Source organism: Oncorhynchus nerka, linkage group LG14 (genome assembly GCF_034236695.1).
Source record: "Oncorhynchus nerka isolate Pitt River linkage group LG14, Oner_Uvic_2.0, whole genome shotgun sequence".
Classification (NCBI taxonomy): Eukaryota; Metazoa; Chordata; class Actinopteri; order Salmoniformes; family Salmonidae; genus Oncorhynchus; species Oncorhynchus nerka.
This window is the reverse complement of record NC_088409.1, coordinates 66,893,947-66,916,479: the sequence shown is the minus strand read 5'-3', so window position 1 is coordinate 66,916,479 and position 22,533 is coordinate 66,893,947. Positions and strand designations below refer to the sequence as shown.

Below are 22,533 nucleotides of genomic sequence, written 5' to 3'. Positions count from 1 at the left end.
GTTACCTCTACAATCTCGTTCTGAACGTTGTATAGTCCGTGAATCTACACGGACCCGGGTCTCACCAATGAGTTTGCACCACACCAATTTTACACATAGACAAAACACATTATAGGCTATTGATTAGAACTCAGTATAACGGGCCAACATACCATGGTGTGTGTTACCCAAATGGGGGTGTCAAAGAGAGAGAGGAAAAAGAAAGTACACAAGAGAAATATACATTTGGGTGAATTTGTCAGCTATGCTATTCTAACCCTAGCCTTGCCCCAAACTGCCACTCTTATGGGTTAGAATATAATGATGTAATTACGTGGGGAAGATCTCCGAGGATTCTCTGTGTGGACCGTTCAGGCTGCTCGATGAAGCACTTCTCCGGCGCACCTTTCTGGTCGTCCTCACGATGTCAGTGTCCTTTTGGCTTAGGAGTCTGTTCCCTCACCCTTTGCTCTAGAAGGGGTCTTCTGAGGACAGACAGCTCTGTAGCTCAGAGCTCACAGCATAGGAATGAAACCTTTTAGATACCACGATTCACTGGGATTGGATGCTAGGGGGTCCGACTTGAATTCACCCGCTTAGACACAGCTACTCATCTGTAGCTTGGGTAGAAAAAGATTTCTTTGTCTTCAAACTTGTGTTGCTGTCTGGGTTCGTTGACTTTTTAGCGCTTGGCTGCAGCTTGGGTCACGTAGTCTTCTCTAGAAATTCTTTACTCACAGGTTTTATACCCTCGTGTCAGAAGTGGGCGTAACCGCCTTTAGGGCAATTTTCTGGGAGTACCAAGTTATGAGGGCAAGGTCTAGATTTTACTCAAATCCAATTTTAGACAACTAACACATTTCATCTTTCCCAAAACATTCTCTTTGATTTGGATATATTCCATACAACGTACAATGTATAAACATCAAACATATACTAGGAAAACTCTTCACGTTACAATGTTTTTGTAATAACATCATCTATTAACCTTTAATAACAAAACAAAAATGACATACATTTTCATATTCCATCTATCGTCATGACCACCATTGTGGCTGACGGAAAACATTGTTCCAAAGTCCCTTTATTTCATGTTTAATGTTCTGAGGCTGGTTCTCTATAGTAACAGGACAAAGGAATTTGTTTGTGGCCTGAGATTTACCAGGGGCGTGAGGGGTCATAAAACCCCCACATCTTCAGACCCCTAGATCTCTCCTGCTCTGTTGGGGTTGAGAGATAATCTGTAGGGTTGTGGTCTCCTGTAACCTGACCTGATCAGGACAGTCATGACTACATAATGACAAAGAGTACAGGACCAGGGGGAGTAGGAGGGGGGCCATAACAGCGTTGAGCTGACCACCTACAAGAGCAAGTCATTGTCAAGAGACCTCGTACCAGCATTCCCCCCTCCACTCATTCCACCCTCCTCCCCTTCACAATACATGTTTTAAGTGTTGCTCGTGTGTGTGTGTGTGTGTGTGTCATGCGTGTGCATGCGTGTGTGTGTGTGAAAGAGGGTGAGGCAGACATGTCTGTGAGTAGTCAACAGTCCCAGTAACACCCCAGAACGCTGCCAGTGTGTCACCTGAAGGGACCCAGCAGCATTTAATATAGCTAATGCTATGGAGGCTGTTAGCTGACAGGCCCCATAGATAGCGAACAGGCTACATAGATAGCTATCTATGGAGGCTGTGTGATTGACTTGTTAAGCCCATTAACAGGCTGTTGCTGTATTAATGGCTGCCAGGGGAGCTGGGCTCGAAAGCGGAGCTGGCAGCTTTAACGGCTTGGTGCTGAGTTATGACAGGGAAGTTTACAAATAGAGAGAGTAAGGAGGGAGAGAGATAGAGATAGGTGAGCGAGGGGTGAGAGAGGGGGGAGAGAGGGGAACAGCCTCCAATGTTGTGGTCAGTCAAAGAGTGAAATGTGACCAACACCAGACTCCGGTGTTTTATTGGGGTGTTTCCTGTCATGCCAGCTTCCTCTCTAAACCCTGCTTGTTACCCTCCTGTAGGTATCCTCCCATAGGCAACAGGCCTGGTCAAACTCCCATAGGCCTGGTAAAAACCAACAGCATCACAGAACACGACAAACACTGCTTTCACTGCTTTCATTCATCAGCCCTCATATTAGCACTGAACCAGCTAGGAGGCCCAGCACATTTTAGACACACACAGACACAGCCGCTGACACACACACACACAGTCGCTGACACACACACACACAAGCCCGCCCACACGCACACACACAAACACAAAGTCACTGACCCACACACATACACACACACCTGACACACACACCTGACACACAACACATACACCTCCTGATAAACACAGGCCTAGACAGAGTTTAAATGGTTTTAAATGGTTTTCTAATGAGGGCTCTGACAGAGAGAGGAGGGAGACGCCACATTCCTGTTGTGCACATGGTCCAATTTACAATTTACAGAGGCATCTGTCAGAGAGAGAGAAGGGGAGGAAAGGGGACTCTGTGATAGGCTGAAGCAGTGGTCACCAACCGGTCGATCGTGATCTTCAAGGCATTCCTAGTCGATCTCCAACAGTAAATCCTTGCGCACCTTTTTTCACTGTTTGCGGTAGGTGTATTTGATTCAGCTGCCCTGCGGGCCGGGTAAACTGTTCCCATTTCCAACCATTTGATTTGGTCTACCCGGCAGACCTGGAGAGTTAAATCAAGTGTGTCTACTGCTGACCAGTCTGGTAGCTCAAATCACTGTGCCTGCAGCTTCCATATATCATAACTTTTAAAACCATGATCAGAAAACTAGATACAAGGATACAGCAGAGAGCTGCTTTTTTAATGAGTGAGGTCATGTTTAAGTTTTTATTCAACACGGTCAACACTGTTTTTATTCAACTTTTTTCAAAATCATAAAACGTGCTTCTCACTACTTCCACTCGCGCTACAATCAGCACTGCAGCTGAAATGAATAGCCAAGTGTATCGATAGGCCTGTGTTTTCATTATTAGTGGCTCATCTATTTAAATGCCGAGGAATATTTCACTTTCTCTGGTCATAGGAACAACAACATGAATTTGTGCATGAGGCAGAAATAATGCAGTGCTTTTCAAGTTTCGCCATCAGGTGGAAGATAGTGTCCCCTCTCTCTGCTCAACCTCCCTCCGCTGAGCCTGACCATCAGGTGGAAGATAGTGTCCCCTCTCTCTGCTCAACCTCCCTCCGCTGAGCCTGACCATCAGGTGGAAGATAGTGTCCCCTCTCTCTGCTCAGCCTCCCTCCGCTGAGCCTGACCATCAGGTGGAAGATAGTGTCCCCTCTCTCTGCTCAACCTCCCTCCGCTGAGCCTGACCATCAGGTGGAAGATAGTGTCCCCTCTCTCTGCTCAACCTCCCTCCGCTGAGCCTGACCATCAGGTGGAAGATAGTGTCCCCTCTCTCTGCTCAGCCTCCCTCCGCTGAGCCTGACCATCAGGTGGAAGATAGTGTCCCCTCTCTCTGCTCAGCCTCCCTCCGCTGAGCCTGACCATCAGGTGGAAGATAGTGTCCCCTCTCTCTGCTCAGCCTCCCTCCGCTGAGCCTGACCATCAGGTGGAAGATAGTGTCCCCTCTCTCTGCTCAGCCTCCCTCTGCTGAGCCTGACCATCAATCAGTTGCATGTACCATTAGTTGGGTCAAATAAAAAAGTGAATTATTTAAATGTATGTTCAGCTGTCTGATCTATTTTTTTATGTAGCTTGAGTTTTGAATTAAAATATGATCTAAGAAGAAACAATACGGGCAGGCCAAGCATAGCCGATATGCTGTGATATTGTACTAGAGCCTACTACACAAACCTCATCCCCTGAGAACTGTTTTTATTTGGCATAGGCTTACATTTTTTTAAATATATAAGAGCGGTAGATCTCAGGTGGTGTTTTGACTCCGAAGGTGATCTTGACTCAGAAAAGGTTGGTGACCACTGGGCTTAAGGGTGTCTCCAGGGTCAGCTACTTGTTTATTCTCTTTGAAGTTGGAATCACACCAGGGAGGATCATGGGAGTTTGTTTCTTCCTCTCTGTGCCGAGGTCCTGACCCCATCACCACAGCCCTGCACTGACACACACACACACACACACACACACACACACACACACACACACACACACACACACACACACACACACACACACACACCACTGAAATAACTGTTACAGCACCTCTCAACACCCATGGCCTGCTGTTTATTTGGCTTGTATTACCTTTCCCCCTGAAGTCACACACACATACACAGTCCATTTACTCTTACTACCACCTGCCGTGTGTAATTAAAATGTGTAATAATGTGGTATAACAAAATGTGTGTAATGACCTATCAATAACATGTGTATAATAATGTGGTAATGCCTGTTTCAAACAGGAGTTGATTCCAGAATTCTACTACCTGCCAGAGATGTTTGGTAACAGTAATGGTTACCACCTGGGCCAGAGGGAGGACGGCAGCATGGTGTGTGATGTAGAACTGCCTCCCTGGGCCAACAAGCCTGAGGACTTTGTCAGGATCAACCGGATGGTGAGGAACTAAACACCTCTCCTCCTCTCCTTATCGCTCACGCTCTGCACTCTGCTCTCTTCCTCTACCTATAACCCTCTCCTCCCACCCTCTGCTCTCTTCCTCCTCCTAAACCCGCTCCTCTCCTCCCACCCTCTGCTCTCTTCCTCCTCCTAACCAGCTCCTCTCCTCCCACCCTCTGCTCTCTTCCTCTACCTAACCCTCTCCTCCCACCCTCTGCTCTCTTCCTCTACCTAACCCGCTCCTCTCCTCCCACCCTCTACTCTCTTCCTCCTCCTAACCCGCTCCTCTCCTCCCGCCCTCTGCTCTCTTCCTCTACCTAACCCGCTCCTCCCCTCCCACCCTCTGCTCTCTTCCTCCTCCTAACCCGCTCCTCTCCTCCCACCCTCTGCTCTCTTCCTCCTCCTAACCCGCTCCTCTCCTCCCACCCTCTGCTCTCTTCCTCCTCCTAACCCGCTCCTCTCCTCCCACCCTCTGCTCTCTTCCTCCTCCTAACCCGCTCCTCTCCTCCCACCCTCTGCTCTCTTCCTCTACCTAACCCGCTCCTCTCCTCCCACCCTCTACTCTCTTCCTCTACCTAAGCCGCTCCTCTCCTCCCACCCTCTGCTCTCTTCCTCTACCTAACCCGCTCCTCTCCTCCCACCCTCTTCTCTCTTCTTCCTCCTAACCCGCTCCTCTCCTCCCACCCTCTGCTCTCTTCGTCCTCCTAACCCGCTCCTCTCCTCCCACCCTCTTCTCTCTTCTTCCTCCTAACCCGCTCCTCTCCTCCCACCCTCTGCTCTCTTCGTCCTCCTAACCCGCTCCTCTCCTCCCACCCTCTGCTCTCTTTCTCTACCTAACCCGCTCCTCTCCTCCCACCCTTGTCTCCTCCTCCGTCCTCTAATTTTGTAGCACCAACTCCTTTTCTCTTCTATCACCCCCTCCTCTACCTCTCCTCCCCCCTCTCCCGCTCTCTTCCCTCTTCCTCTGTGTGAGTTACTCATGCAGCATCTGATAAAGTGCTCGATACTAACGCAATCTGCAGCTGACCCAAGTGATGTCACAAAATGACGGGGCCAGTAAGTGTCCCCTATAATGTTACCTAATGCCGGACTCATCAATCATCATTTAGCTGTGTACTGTGTGTGTGGCTGTGGCTGTGTGTGTGTGTGTGTGTGTGTGTGTGTGTGTGTGTGTGTGTGTGTGTGTGTGTGGGGGGGTGGGTGGGTGGGTGGCTGTGTGCCTGTGTGTGTGTGGCTGTGTGCCTGTGGCTGTGTGCTGTGTGTGTGTGTGTTATCCCAGGACAACCCAGTACTCCCTGCAGGCCCTTTGAGCAACACGCACACACACAGAGACAGAACGTGAGCTCCCTCTGCCAGCCTCTCAACCAGTCAAGCCTGGAGGCAGACAGTCGTTCACTTCTCATCACATGCAAACACACACATACACACACTCACAATCAACACCATTACATCCATGTACACATACTATAGTGTGCAAGTAGACCCTCATGCCTGAACACACCAAGACATGGTTATAGATATGACATTAGGGGGGGGGGTATTCTACAGTGTTATTGGGGGCAGGACAAGGGGTATGGGGTAGGAACACACTTGACCTTTTCAGCAGGAGTGACAGAGCTGGTGGGAGGGGGGGAGGTAGGGGTGGTGGTGGGTTTTAGCAGCGAGCAGAGGTGACCTTTCACTAAGCTCTTCTCTATTCTACTCCTCTCCTCTCTCCCACCAATAATAAATAAATAAATCGGAGGGGTGAGGTGGAGGGGGAGGGCAGGCACTGTGTTCTTATCCTCTTATCTTTCAGATATTAGTATACATGCGGAATCCGTGGATGGATACCTACAGATTCATCATCTTTACTCTCCATCTCTGTCCTCAGTCATCCTGCTGGTAGACAGTGTTTCTGATCTCACTATAGCGTTCTTCATTTTCTGCTTCCCTCTTACTTTCCCTTTTATTTTATTTCCGTCTCTCTCTCTCGCTCTTTCTCCATCCCTCCGCCACCCTCCCTCCACCCCTCCTCCCTCCAGTTCCCATCTTTGCATGTGCCTGATTCAATTGTGGTGACATGCCCCGTGGCTAGTTCAGCTCCCTCTGGGTTCGTCTCTGTCTGTGTGCTCTAGCTAGCTCCACTCTGTTGGTAGAGGCTGTTATTGTCCTGTGGGAGGGAAAGTGTAAAGTCCTGCAGCATGTCTCTATACATATCAGCTGCTATAGTTGTAGTGTCTGGGTTGACAATAAGTGCAATAATAACGTAAGCACTGTAAATTTACCATAGTGATGTAACACAACAGTAACACTGTCTACCATAGTGATGTAACACAACAGTAACACTGTCTACCATAGTGATGTAACACAACAGTGATACTGTCTACCATAGTGATGTAACACAACAGTGATACTGTCTACCATAGTGATGTAACACAACAGTAACACTGTCTACCATAGTGATGTAACACAACAGTGATACTGTCTACCATAGTGATGTAACACAACAGTGATACTGTCTACCATAGTGATGTAACACAACAGTGATACTGTCTACCATAGTGATGTAACACAACAGTGATACTGTCTACCATAGTGATCTAACACAACAGTAACACTGTCTACCATAGTGATGTAACACAACAGTAACACTGTCTACCATAGTGATGTAACACAACAGTGATACTGTCTACCATAGTGATGTAACACAACAGTAAAACTGTCTACCATAGTGATCTAACACAACAGTAACACTGTCTACCATAGTGATGTAACACAACAGTAATACTGTCTACCATAGTGATGTAACACAACAGTAATACTGTCTTCCATAGTGATGTAACACAACAGTAACACTGTCTACCATAGTGATGTAACACAACAGTAACACTGTCTTCCATAGTGATGTAACACAACAGTAATACTGTCTTCCATAGTGATGTAACACAACAGTAAAACTGTCTACCATAGTGATGTAACACAACAGTAACACTGTCTTCCATAGTGATGTAACACAACAGTAATACTGTCTACCATAGTGATGTAACACAACAGTAATACTGTCTTCCATAGTGATGTAACACAACAGTAAAACTGTCTACCATAGTGATCTAACAGAATAGTAACACTGTCTACCATAGTGATGTAACACAACAGTAACACTGTCTTCCATAGTGATGTAACACAACAGTAATACTGTCTACCATAGTGATGTAACACAACAGTAACACTGTCTTCCATAGTGATGTAACACAACAGTAATAATGTCTACCATAGTGATGTAACACAACAGTAACACTGTCTTCCATAGTGATGTAACACAACAGTAAATCTGTCTACCATAGTCATCTAACAGAACTGTAATACTGTCTACCATAGTGATGTAACACAACAGTAACACTGTCTACCATAGTGATGTAACACAACAGTGATACTGTCTACCATAGTGATGTAACACAACAGTAACACTGTCTACCATAGTGATGTAACACTGTCTACCATAGTGATGTAACACAACATTAATACTGTCTACCATAGTGATCTAACAGAACTGTAATACTGTCTACCATAGTGATGTAACACAATAGTAACACTGTCTACCATAGGGATCTAACAGAACTGTAATACTGTCTACCATAGTGATGTAACACAACAGTAACACTGTCTACCATAGGGATGTAACACAACAGTGATACTGTCTACCATAGTGATGTAACACAACAGTAACACTGTCTACCATAGGGATGTAACACAACAGTAATACTGTCTACCATAAGGGCCAGTGTAAGACTACAGGAATGCTGTAGTTATCTTTAGTTTGTTATCTTATCTTAAACACACCCAAAAAAGACATTTTCCTCTCTGTACACACACACACGGCTTACAGTAAAGTGTATCTCCATTAGTATTGAACAGCTCCATGAGAAAGATGGCTTGTCATTGTTTTTAATAGACAGAGAACAAACATGATATCTGGCTGATATCAGGCTGGAGGCATTAAACCGGCTCTCCTGGGGCTCATCCTGTTTATTAAACTGCGTCCCAAATAGCACCCTCTTCCCTATCTAGCTAGTGCACTACTTTTGATGAGAACCCTGGTCAAATATATAGGACTATATAGGGACGTGGATTTTATCACAGTCTGGCTGGAGAGAGAATAGCTGCTATCAAAACTCAGGAGTCTAATATCACTGAATGCTTTAGGTTCAATAGTAGTGTTCCTCCCTGTTTGACCACAACTAGTGCAGTGGGGTTTATGTGTTGAGTAGTGCAGTGTTGTTGTCAGTTGTATGTACAGTAACATAGACTGTGTGTGTAGTGTAACGCATGTTGGGTTGTGTGGTGTGTGTTATTTTGTCCCTTGTATGTATTGTTGTTTGTGTACATTGTGTTTTCATGCTGCTGGCTGCCTTTATCCTCTACTCACCCTGCGTGTGTGTGTGTGTGTGTGTGTGTGTGTGTGTGTGTGTGTGTGTGTGTGTGTGTGTGTGTGTGTGTACAGTATGTGTACTGTGTGTACTGTGTGTGTTTTCATGCTGCTGGGTGCCTTTCCCCTCTAGCCCTGCCTGTGTGTCTGTGTGTTCTGACAGGCCCTGGAAAGTGAGTTCGTGTCATGTCAGCTGCATCAGTGGGTTGACCTTATTTTCGGCTACAAGCAGCGCGGGCCTGAGGCGGTGCGCGCCCTCAATGTCTTTCACCACCTGACCTACGAGGGTTCCGTCAGCCTGGACAGCATCACTGACCCCGCCCTCAGAGAGGTACGCCTTGACACGACACGCTACGATACGCACGTCACTGTCACCATGGACACCAAACCCCACCCCTCCCATCTAACCAGCTCCACCATAGATAGATAGTGCTGCTTCTGTCTGGGTTCAGCTCAGTTAATTTATTTGGTAATTCACAGGAATTTGTCTTTGTTAAACCATAATCATTTACAGACAACAGGACATGGACGACAACAACCACATAAAACACATATAGAGTACACACAGATATGGGTTTACAGTATAGTTGTTGCAAATACATGATCAATACAGTACAAAGTCAAGGGTAGCTTTATTTACTATCTCTCATTCACTCCATTTACAATTGACATTATTCTTTACTACTCCTATATTACTGCAGACCCACTCACTCATTCATTCACTCACTCACTCACTCACTCACTCACTCACTCACTCACTCACTCACTCACTCACTCACTCACTCACTCACTCACTCACTCACACCCAGGTCTGAAGTGTTGTTTGATATACATCATCAAGGGCTCATCTAGTGAATAGACATGGGAGTGAATCCTCTCATTTACATTTAATTAATTGACGAGATCTGAACTGTTCTCTGAGCGACAGGAAGCTGTGAATAGCTTAATTGCAGAGAGAGAGAGGGGGGAGGAGGTAGAATGGGAAGAAGAGAGAAACCGAAGTAGAGAGAGAGGGAGGTAGAGAAAGAGAGGGAGGTAGAGAGCGCGAGGAAGAGGAGGTAGAACGAGAGGTAGAGAGGGAGAGGAGGAGGTAGAGAGAGGGTGGTAGAAAGAGAGGGTGGTAGAGAGAGCAAGATGAGGAGGTAGAGAGGAAGGTAGAGAGAGAGAGCAGGACATTGAGGGAGAGGGAGGAAGAGAGAGAGGGGGAGGAAGAGAGAAGTAGAGCGAGGGAGCGAGTGAGGGAGGTAGAGAGAGAGGGAGGTATAGAGAGAGAGAGACAAGGAGGTAGAGAGAGGGAGGGAGTGGAGGAGGTAGACGGAGAAGGAGGTAGAGCGGGAGAGGAGGAGGTAGAGAGAGGAGTAGAGAGAGCGAGAGGAGGAGGTAGAGAGAGAGGAAGGTAGAGAGAGAGGGAGGTATAGAGAGAGAGAGACAAGGAGGTAGAGAGAGGGAGGGAGTGGAGGAGGTAGAAGGAGAAGGAGGTAGAGCGGGAGAGGAGGAGATAGAGAGAGGAGTAGAGAGAGCGAGAGGAGGAGGTAGAGAGAGAGGAAGCAGGAGAGCGAGGGAGAGGAGGAGAGGTTAGTATAGATAGGGAATGCGAGGGAGATAGATAGGTTGAGAGCTGAGACTACAGTACACCAGTAACAGCTGGCATGCAGCAGCAGTGTGGTGTTTCCAGTGTGATCTCCTCTCCCTGTGATATCCACCATCTGTCGTCTGCAAAACAACTCATTTATATCCCGTCACTTCCCGGGCCGCCTTTATCTATCAAGTGACCACTATGCAAATCACTCAGCTGCCTAATTACCAAACAATATGGACAACGGCTTTGCTTTTCATTATTTCCTCTCAGGCTTTTTCAGACAATGGCAATTATTGGAGTCATCCGGCTGTGAGGTTTTGGAAGCTGTCTGTCTGTCTGCCACCCTGCAAGGCGATAGTGTTGGGATGGGAGCTGACTGTCTGCCACCCTGCGAGGCGATAGTGTTGGGATGGGAGCTGACTGTCTGTCTGCCACCCTGCGAGGCGATAGTGTTGGGATGGGAGCTGACTGTGTAGCTTCATACTGCCTAATGGTGGTGACCAGTTGATGTTGTCTCCTTTCTGACATGTGTATGTTGGAGGGAGGACTTAGCTCAGCTAAATGCAACAGATATGATAAGTACTAATGAAGGTATGCCTGAATACCTTGAGTCCTTCGTCAGATCCTCTTATTCTTACTCCATAGCAGGTGAATAATTATTGTCTGTCATTTACTCAGAGACAGAAACCTAAGGTCAAGTCTGCAAAACAACAAATTCATCTGTGAGAGATAATACATAGCTCAAGGAAGAAAGTTTCAATGCTTCAGACAATAGACCTTCTATCTCAAGCACTACAATTAACGATAGACATAAACCTGCATCCCACATGGAACTCTATTCCCTACACAGTGCAGTACTTTTGAGCAGAGCCCTATGGAAAAGGCTGCCTTTTGGGACGCATCCCAAGGATAGATTTGGCTGATAATGGTGGAAGTGGTGGGATCCTGTGTATTGGTGGAAATAATGTGGCATCGGTGGGATCCATGTGTGGAGCTGCTCCCAGTCAAAGGATCCCAACATGGTTCAATTTCAGCTGACCCACCAGCCAGTCAGCCAGCCAGCCTGTCAGTCAGCCAGCCAACCTATCAGTCAGCCAGAGAGCCTATCAGTTAGTCAGTCAGCCAGCCTATCAGTTAGTCAGTCAGTCAGCCTATCAGTTAGTCAGTCAGTCAGCCTATCAGTTAGTCAGTCAGTCAGCCTATCAGTTAGTCAGTCAGTCAGCCTATCAGTTAGTCAGTCAGTCAGCCTATCAGTTAGTCAGTCAGTCAGCCTATCAGTTAGTCAGTCAGTCAGCCTATCAGTTAATCAGTCAGTCAGCCATTCTGAGTGGATGTGCTGATTGGTTCCAGAACTTTCTGAGGTGTGCTGATTGGCTCCAGAACATTTTAGGATGTGTTGATTGGCTTCAGGCAAGGTACTGGTTCGTACCTGTCTGACAGGTGCAATCGCAGGTCTGACATTAACCACTGCAATTATGGCATTAAAATGTCAAGGAATTAGAAAGTCAGAATGAGAGATAATCATTCCTCTGACTAGGTGTCAGATTAGACTGGCTGATGGCGGCTGCTGTTACATGCGTCCGGGCCACCCGGGCCGTGGTTGGCTAAGACAAGCGTCCGGGCCGTGGTTGGCTGAGGGCACAGTGACAGGTCTACTGGGCGCGCTGCTGGAACAGCAGTCCTACTGCAGCCTTGATGTCGATCCTGACAGCCTTCTCATATGGAAAACATGACAGCAGCCCCCTGATACAGACCCTGCTGTATCACTCAGACACAAACAGACAAATTATTCATCAGTGAGGCTGTTCTCCTGCAGACAGCCAATCACACAGCCTCCAGTTAGAAGGCCCGTTACTGCCTATTGAAGGGACAAACAACATGGGGGATGTGTGCTAGCCCAATGAAGGTGTTCTCCTGCAGACAGCCAATCACACAGCCTCCAGTTAGAAGGCCCGTTACTGCCTATTGAAGGGACAAACAACATGGGGGGGGGGGGATGTGTGCTAGCCCAATGAAGGTGTTCTCCTGCAGACAGCCAATCACACAGCCTCCAGTTAGAAGGCCCGTTACTGCCTATTGATGGGACAAACAACATGGGGGGGGATGTGTGCTAGCAGCCCAATGAAGGTGTTCTCCTAATGACAGCCAATCACACAGCCTTCAGTTAGAAGGCCCGTTACTGCCTATTGAAGGGACAAACAACATGGGGGGGTGTGCTAGCCCAATGAAGGTGTTCTCCTGCAGACAGCCAATCACACAGCCTCCAGTTAGAAGGCCCGTTACTGCCTATTGAAGGGACAAACAACATGGGGGGGATGTGTGCTAGCCCAATGAAGGTGTTCTCCTAATGACAGCCAATCACACAGCCTCCAGTTAGAAGGTCCGTTACTGCCTATTGAAGGGACAAACAACATGGGGGGGGATGTGTGCTAGCCCAATGAAGGTGTTCTCCTGCAGACAGCCAATCACACAGCCTCCAGTTAGAAGGCCCGTTACTGCCTATTGAAGGGACAAACAACATGGGGGGGGGGGGATGTGTGCTAGCCCTATGAAGGTGTTCTCCTAATGACAGCCAATCACACAGCCTCCAGTTAGAAGGTCCGTTACTGCCTATAGAAGGGACAAACAACATGGGGGGGGGGATGTGTGCTAGCCCAATGAAGGTGTTCTCCTGCAGACAGCCAATCACACAGCCTTCAGTTAGAAGGCCCGTTACTGCCTATTGAAGGGACAAACAACATGGAGGGGGGGATGTGTGCTAGCCCAATGAAGGTGTTCTCCTAATGACAGCCAATCACACAGCCTCCAGTTAGAAGGCCCGTTACTGCCTATTGAAGGGACAAACAACATGGGGGGGGATGTGTGCTAGCCCAATGAAGGTGTTCTCCTGCAGACAGCCAATCACACAGCCTTCAGTTAGAAGGCCCGTTACTGCCTATTGAAGGGACAAACAACATGGGGGGGATGTGTGCTAGCCCAATGAAGGTGTTCTCCTAATGACAGCCAATCACACAGCCTCCAGTTAGAAGGCCTGTTACTGCCTATTGAAGGGACAAACAACATGGGGGGGGGGATGTGTGCTAGCAGCCCAATGAAGGTGTTCTCCTGCAGACAGAAGCTTTGAAGCTGCTTTCATTATGCTTACCGCAGTCACCTAGCCGTAGTAGCAGCGCTGCCATGCTGGTGTTTAAATAGTTGACCTCAACTAGAAGAAGATCCCTTGATAAGCTGTACATAACTTAATAGACACAGATTCCTGGTGATGGTAGCTGTGGTTGTGACAACATTGTTCGAGACAAGCCGGTGTAGTTTCTACATACGGTAGTTCACATGTCAACTCAGAGACGGTCATTCCCAGAGACCCTTCAGGCTAACTTCTGTCTGTGGTGAAAGGGTTACCTACAGCCAGTCCACACGGGCTCATCTCAAAGTCACTAACATTGTTCCAATGACAATGGGGAATGTTAACTTCATAACCTCACAACAAGGTTTTAATAGTGTAAGAAAGGATGGAATTCAAAACATATCTTTTGGCTTTGTGTGGGTGCGGGTGGTGCCTTGGTTAAAGTTTGTGCGTCAATGTTTCTTATGGATCCTTTAGAATGTAATTATATGATAATTAAGAACTACAGTCATCACACTTCCAGAGGAAAACTCTGATCTCAACCACGCAGAAAAACACAATCTATTAGTATGACCCATCTGTGTTGATTTGGTGTGTGGAGCATTCATTCTATGTGGGTGAAATGTGATGCATACCTGATGAACAGGAGTTCATTAGTTCCTACTTCCCAGGTACAATGAGTCAGTACTATACCACACATTATACCTGTCTGTCTGTTGTCCATCCCCCTGCCCGCCCGCCCGTCTGTCCGCCCCCCTAGGCCAGGTGATAGCTGCTGATACACCTGTGTGTTCATCCAGGCAGGTTGCTTGATGCTGCGAGCTACATCAGCAGATAGTTACGCAATGGGTGCCACTTATCAGCCAAAAGACAAACAGGGCCTTAAAGCAGGCGGTCCGTAAATGAATGAACTGCCTGTTAAGTCTTCTAGATGGCTGTTGAGATACAGGTGACGTTCTGACACACCGACCGCAGAGAGGATTAGCGCTATTGGCATGTTGTTGTGATGGTCGGGAGAAAACATGCACTTCAGATAACCTTCAATCACTCTGCTCTCTGTCTCTCTGCTCTCTCTCTCTCTCTCTCTCTCTCTCTCTCTCTCTCTCTCTCTCTCTCTCTCTCTGTCTCTGCTCTGTCTCTCTCTCTCTCTCTCTCTCTCTCTCTCTCTGTCTCTCTCTCTGCTCCCTGTCTCTCTCTCTGCTCCCTGTCAATTCAATTCAATTCAAGGGCTTTATTGGCATGGGAAACATGTGTTAACATTGCCAAAGCAAGTGAGGTAGATAATATATAAAGTTAATATATAAAGTGAAATAAACAATAAATCTGCTCTGTCTCTCTCTCTCTCTCTGCTCTCTGTCTCTCTCTCTGCTCTCTGTCTCTCTCTCTCTGCTCTCTTTGTCTCTCTCTCTGCTCCCTGTCTCTCTCTCTGCTCCCTGTCTCTCTCTCTGCTCCCTATCTCTCTCTCTGCTCTCTGTCTCTCTCTGCTCTCTCTCTGCTCTCTCTTTCTCTCTCTGCTCTCTCTCCCTGCTCTCTCTCTCTCTGCTCTCTCTCTCTCTGCTCTCTCTCTCTGCTCACACTCTTTCTTTGCCTATAGAAACATAGCTCTTTCTTTGCCTATAGAAACATAGCAGTTGTACACAGTCAACGTTCTACAGGAGAACCAAAAGAATTCTTCTGTAAATTTTTTCTGATGTCTTCCACATGGCCCTCTGGTTCTTTCTGATCTCTGGATCAGATTTCGCTATGTGAACAGACATGGTGACCCTGACCCCAGCCCTCACCTAAAATAGCTATAATGGGACTAGGTTATTACTTGACTGACTGCATAGTAAAGAACCACTGACTGATAATGGTTGCCAAATGTGCTCGCCGCTCGACGACTCATGGGAAACATCCACTGGTGTCCCACAATGTTCAACTGACCAGGGGGCTTAACCTCTCTGGTGCTATGCATGATGGGATGTGACCTGGGGATTGTGGGTAGATGGTCCTGGCTAAGGATCACCTTCTACCCAGAACATATTGCTCCCACTATGGCATTTGGTTGCCAATAGAAGCTGTAGAGCTCCTCCCAGCTGCCCACTGCACTGAGGCTAGGTATAACGGTCACCACCGATAAATCCATGATTATCGAAAAATTCAACAAGCATTTCTCAACGGCTGGCCATGCCTTCCGCCTGGTTACTCCAACCTCGGCCAACAGCTCCCCCCCCCCCCCCCCCCCCCCCCCCCCCCCCCCCCCGCAGCTACTCGCCCAAGCCTCTCCAGGTTCTCCTTTACCCAAATCCAGATAGCAGATGTTCTGAAAGAGCTGCAAAACCTGGACCCGTACAAATCAGCTGGGCTTGACAATCTGGACCCTCTATTTCTGAAAGCATCCGCCGCCATTGTCGCAACCCCTATTACCAGCCTGTTCAACCTCTCTTTCATATCGTCTGAGATCCCCAAGGATTGGAAAGCTGCCGCAGTCATCCCCCTCTTCAAAGGGGAGACACCCTGGACCCAAACTGTTACAGACCTATATCCATCCTGCCCTGCCTATCTAAGGTCTTCGAAAGCCAAGTCAACAAACAGGTCACTGACCATCTCGAATCCCACCGTACCTTCTACGCTGTGCAATCTGGTTTCCGAGCCGGTCACGGGTGCATCTCAGCCACGCTCAAGGTACTAAACGATATCATAACCGCCATCGATAAAAGACAGTACTGTGCAGCCGTCTTCATCGACCTTGCCAAGGCTTTCGACTCTGTCAATCACCATATTCTTATCGGCAGACTCAGTAGCCTCGGTTTTTCTGATGACTGCTTTGCCTGGTTCACCAACTACTTTGCAGACAGAGTTCAGTGTGTCAAATCGGAGGGCATGCTGTCCGGTCCTCTGGCAGTCTCTCTTCAATGCCATACAACACTCCTTCCGTGGCCTCCAACTGCTCTTAAACGTTAGTAAAACCAAATGCATGCTTTTCAACCGTTCGCTGCCTGCACCCGCACGCCTGACTAGCATCACCACCCTGGATGGTTCCGACCTAGAATATGTGGACATCGATAAGTACCTAGGTGTCTGGCTAGACTGTAAACTCTCCTTCCAGACTCATATCAAACATCTCCAATCGAAAATCAAATCAAGAGTCGGCTTTCTATTCCGCAACAAAGCCTCCTTCACTCACGCCGCCAAGCTTACCCTAGTAAAACTGACTATCCTACCGATCCTCGACTTCGGCGATGTCATCTACAAAATTGCTTCCAACACTCTACTCAGCAAACTGGATGCAGTTTATCACAGTGCCATCCGTTTTGTCACTAAAGCACCTTATACCACCCACCACTGCGACCTGTATGCTCTAGTCGGCTGGCCCTCGCTACATATTCGTCGCCAGACCCACTGGCTCCAGGTCATCTACAAGTCCATGCTAGGTAAAGCTCCGCCTTATCTCAGTTCACTGGTCACGATGGCAACACCCACCCGTAGCACACGCTCCAGCAGGTGTATCTCACTGATCATCCCTAAAGCCAACACCTCATTTGGCCGCCTTTCGTTCCAGTTCTCTGCTGCCTGTGACTGGAACGAATTGCAAAAATCGCTGAAGTTGGAGACTTTTATCTCCCTCACCAACTTTAAACATCTGCTATCTGAGCAGCTAACCGATCGCTGCAGCTGTACATAGTCTATCGGTAAATAGCCCACCCATTTTTACCTACCTCATCCCCATAATGTTTTTATTTATTTACTTCTCTGCTCTTTTGCACACCAATATATCTACCTGTACATGACCATCTGATCATTTATCACTCCAGTGTTGATCTGCAAAATTGTAATTATTCGCCTACCTCCTCATGCCTTTTGCACACAATGTATATAGACTCTTTTTTTTCTTCTACTGTGTTATTGACTTGTTAATTGTTTACTCCATGTGTAACTCTGTGTTGTCTGTTCACACTGCTATGCTTTATCTTGGCCAGGTCGCAGTTGCAAACGAGAACTTGTTCTCAACTAGCCTACCTGGTTAAATAAAGGTGAAATAAAAAATAAAATAGATACTGAGTGGTGTGTACTGTCTAGTACCTTGTGTGTGTGCATTTGCTCTCTGCCTTTGTTCCAGGCCCAATAACATGGACATGGGGCCTGCTGCAGTCCTAGCATCATGTCAGTCCAGGTTAGCGTCAGTGTGGAGGGTCCCGGGATGGGGATGGTTAACTGAAGCATGTTAATAGGGAAAGGGTTGTCTCTTCCATACTAACACTTGGATGACTCTGCAGACTGAGAGGGGAGGAAATGGGGAGAAAGGGGAGAGGACCTAGACAAATTGTCAGTGCAGGCTGAGAGGGGAGGACCTAGATGAATTGTCAGTGCAGGCTGAGACAGGAGGACCTAGACGAATTGTCAGTGCAGGCTGAGAGGGGAGGACCTAGACGAATTGTCAGTGCAGGCTGAGAGGGGAGGACCTAGACGAATTGTCAGTGCAGGCTGAGAGGGGAGGACCTAGACGAATTGTCAGTGCAGGCTGAGAGGGGAGGACCTAGATGAATTGTCAGTGCAGGCTGAGACAGGAGGACCTAGACGAATTGTCAGTGCAGGCTGAGAGGGGAGGACCTAGACGAATTGTCAATGCAGGCTGAGAGGGGAGGACCTAGATGAATTGTCAATGCAGGCTGAGAGGGGAGGACCTAGATGAATTGTCAGTGCAGGCTGAGACAGGAGGACCTAGACGAATTGTCAGTGCAGGCTGAGAGGGGAGGACCTAGACGAATTGTCAATGCAGGCTGAGAGGGGAGGACCTAGACGAATTGTCAGTGCAGGCTGAGAGGGGAGGACCTAGACGAATTGTCAGTGCAGGCTGAGAGGGGAGGACCTAGATGAATTGTCAGTGCAGGCTGAGACAGGAGGACCTAGACGAATTGTCAGTGCACCCCTCTCGTCCCTCTACACCCCTCCTTGGCGGCACGGCTGAGTTAGGATTTGCTTGCAGTGTCAACTAACGCATTGACCCATCACTTTGATGATTATTGATAGTGACAGCAGTATCTCTCTTTTTCTCTCCTCTTCCTCATCTCTCTCTGTCTCCCTCTCTCTCTGTTCATTCTCTCCTCCCTTTCTCCTCCCCCTTTCTCTGTCTCTCTGTTGACGCTCTCCCCCTCTCTATCACTGTCTCTCCCCTGCTCTCCCCCTCTCTATCGCTGTCTCTCCCCTGCTCTCCTCCTCTCTATCGCTCTCTCCCCCTCTCTATCGCTCTCTTCCCCCTCTCTATCACTGTCTCTCCCCTTCTCTCCCCCCTCTATGTCGCTGTCTCTCTCCTGCTCTCCCCTCTCTATCGCTGTCTCTCCCCTTCTCTCCCCCTCTATATTGCTGTCTCTCTCCTGCTCTCCCCCTCTCTCTCCCCTCTATCACTGCCCCCCCCCTCCCTCTCTATCCTCTCGCTCTCCTCAGGCGATGGAGCAGCAGATTCTGATTGTTGGACAGACTCCGTCTCAGTTGCTCATCGAGCCTCATCCTCCTCGCAGCTCGGCCATGCACCTGGTGAGACACACAGCATGCTGGGAAAATTGTTTCCACTGCGTCTCTGTCTATCTGAGTGCTTGCGTGCGTGTGTCCATGAAAGTGTGTCTCTGCATTCATGTGTGTGTGTTTGTATGTTGTGTTTTTGGTGTGTGTGGTAATCCCATCTCTCCATGGTGATAGAGAGACGATGTTGTCAGTAGGTTTCTCTATGCTCTCCTTTCTACCATGTTCTCCGCTCCTTGTACCCACTCCACATTTCAACTCTCATGTATGTCTGTATTCATGCAGGCTGCAAGAACCAGGACTAAAAAGTATCAATGTGCAATGAAAGCATCAGGAGTCAACACAGACAATACATTTACATTTTACAAGCAGTTTCATCATTAAATATCAAACCCATAACAATACCAACGCCTTACTCATTACCAGAAAATAACTGCTACCAACAGATTTCCCATTGAATGAGCAGTTGGTGTCTGTTGTGTAGAGCAGAGGAAAGTGTGTCCCCTACTGGCCCAGTTCTACCACAGCAGCCAGCTGCTGTCTGAGGTCTTGTTGGTTAAGTCCTTTTTGCTATCCCCATACAGTCAACTAAACTGAGGGCCACGTTTTCGTAGTGCCAAAGAATTGTGCAAAGTGCAAAAATTATCTAAATGATTTAGCACTAGGAAAATGTTGCCCTGACCGTGTTTGCAAGTGAAGATACATGCACATGGATGGACAACCCTTGTCCCTGATGTTTCATGTACTAACCATCTGACATAACAGCTCCATCTGATGTTTCTAACCCCTGTCTGTCTTTCCGTGTGTCTGCCTGTATGCCTATGTGTACAGTATGGCTCTTCTCCCTTCTTCCTCCTCTTCCACTCTTCCTCCCTCTTCCTCCCTACCATTCACTTTCTCCTCCTTCCTGTCCTCCTCCTCCCTCCTGTCCTCCTCCTCTGTCATTCTCCTCTTCCTCCTCCTCCTCCCCCCTCTTCCTCCTCCCTTCCCTTCCATTCCCCCTCCTCCCCCGTACCCTCCTCTTCCTCCTCTTCCCTCCTTTCCTCTTCCCTCTCCTCTTCCCTCCTGTCCTCCTCCCTACCCTCTCCCCACCTCCCTTTCCTCCTCTCCTCTCCTCTCCTCTCCTCTCCTCTCCTCTCCTCTCCTCTCCTCTCCTCTCCTCCCTCCTCCACCATGTACATGCAGCTCCTCCGTGTCTGAACCCTGTTTTACCTCCACACTAATTACCTCTCTCCATTCTGTCCCCTTCTCTCTCATCCTCCTCCATCCTGCCATCCTCCACCCTCCACACTCCTTGTCTTCTTCTCTCTTCTACTCAATAGTGTTTCCTTCCCCAGAGTCCTCTGATGTTTAAGGACCAGATGCAGCAGGATGTGATCATGGTGTTGAAGTTCCCCTCCAACTCCCCGGTGACACACGTAGCAGCCAACACCCTGCCACACCTCTCTGTCCCTGCCGCTGTCACCGTCACCTGTAGCCGACTGTTCGCTGTCAACCGCTGGCACAACACCGTCGGTGAGTGGACTACACGCACACAGACGCCAGAACACACAGGCCAGAACACACATACATACACACACACACACACTCACAGGCCAGAACACATATGCTCTTGTAAAACTAATTGTGTGTTCCACCACATGTGCTACCTACCACAGCAGTGGCCCTGTAAAACCCCTCCATACCAACCAGGGAAAGTATATGCACTACAGCTGTTCAGGTCTGTAGCAGCCTGGGTCTGGAGCACAGCCTGGGCCTGGGTCTGTAGCAAAGCCTGGGCCTGGGTCTGTAGGAAAGCCTGGTGAAGAGAGTCTGAGTATTTCCACATATTGGTCCTCAGGCATGTGTGAACAACATTACCCACCAACACTCCAAGGAACACACACACACACGCAGGCGCACAAACACATACACATATACGCACGCACAAACGCAAACACACACACACACACACACATACACACTTCTCGGAAACCAAACTCACCTCAGGGTCAAGGGTCACTGCAAAGCTTACTGGGAAATTAGGCTGCGACTGCACCACATTCTCCTCACACTTCCACATCTGTCACTGGAGCACACACTCATCACACACACACACACACACACACACACACACCGAGTTGAGTACCTGAGTGGAGCCTTACATTCTGTCGTTAATGACCACAGCTGCAGCTCCAATGTTTTTCTGTTGGAGAGAAGAAAAGTGTTCTGGGTTCCAACAATAATGAGCAGAATAATAAGGGCTTCATATTCCCAGCATGCTGCTGTGTTTCTGCCCTCCAGTCTCTCTCCAGGGGATCATAGCTCTACTCAGCCTGACAGTCAGGAACTGAAATCAATAAGCTTCATGGAAACCTTCATGAACCAACCTCTAACCATGGAGCAGTTGCTCAGGGGGGTGTGTGTGTATGCGTGTGTGTGTGTGTGTGTGTACATGCGTGCGTGATATATACGTGTGTGTGCGTGTTTTCAGGTTTGAGAGGAGCGCCAGGTTACTCCCTGGAACAGGCCCACCACCTGCCCATAGAGATGGACCCTCTGATTGGTGAGTGTAACCCTGAGGCCAGGCCAGACCATTGTATTGAATTCTAACTAAAGTTATCCTTCTGTGTGTGTGTGTAGCCAACAACACCGGGAATAACAAGCGTCAGATCACAGACCTGGTTGATCAGAGCATCCAGATCAACACACACTGCTTCGTGGTTACCGCCGACAACCGCTACATCCTGGTCTGTGGCTTCTGGGACAAGAGCTTCAGAGTCTACTCTACTGAGACAGGTAATACTAACTACCATGGTACTACTACCATGGTACTGTCTACACACATAGGTTTATATAATAATACTGTCTCTGTGCTGCAGGTAAGCTGACCCAGATAGTGTTTGGCCACTGGGACGTGGTGACGTGTCTGGCCAGGTCAGAGAGCTACATCGGGGGAGACTGCTACATCGTGTCAGGTTCCAGAGATGCTACTCTGCTACTGTGGTACTGGAGCGGACGACACCACATCATAGGAGACAACCCCAACAACAGTAAGTCAGAACACAAACCCGAACGATGCTGGGCCAATTGTGCGCCGCCCTATGGGACTCCCGATCAAGGCCGATTGTGATACAGCCTGGAATCGAACCAGAGTCTGTAGTGACGCCTCTAACACTGCGATGCAGTGCCTTAGACCGTTGCGCCACTCGGGAGCCCCCTGTGTAAAGAGAAGAAGCTCTTCATATAAGCTCAAACGAATTACACCACCTCATAGTGGAGCTGGAGTTTATAAAGGTAGATTATTATATTAAAAGTAACATTCTTTGATCAGCTGTGCAACTCCTTGTTTCCATTCTGGTATTGAATAATGGACAGAGATTAGGAGCGGGGCTGGTGCCAGAACCAATCAGTTGGACGGGCATTTGTTTTC

General features: G+C 48.2%; 1 protein-coding gene across 1 annotated transcript in view; it reads left to right on the top strand.

Moving 5' to 3' along the window:
• LOC115141267 (neurobeachin-like) overlaps positions 1-22,533 on the top strand; it is a 262,298-nt gene that overhangs the window by 224,253 nt on the left and 15,512 nt on the right. The window contains exons 13-19 of the mRNA XM_065000303.1: positions 4,357-4,509; positions 9,083-9,250; positions 19,047-19,136; positions 20,444-20,636; positions 21,595-21,666; positions 21,744-21,899; positions 21,983-22,153. Of these exons, the coding sequence (XP_064856375.1) occupies positions 4,357-4,509; positions 9,083-9,250; positions 19,047-19,136; positions 20,444-20,636; positions 21,595-21,666; positions 21,744-21,899; positions 21,983-22,153 (1,003 nt within the window). The remainder of the gene's footprint in view (positions 1-4,356; positions 4,510-9,082; positions 9,251-19,046; positions 19,137-20,443; positions 20,637-21,594; positions 21,667-21,743; positions 21,900-21,982; positions 22,154-22,533) is intronic.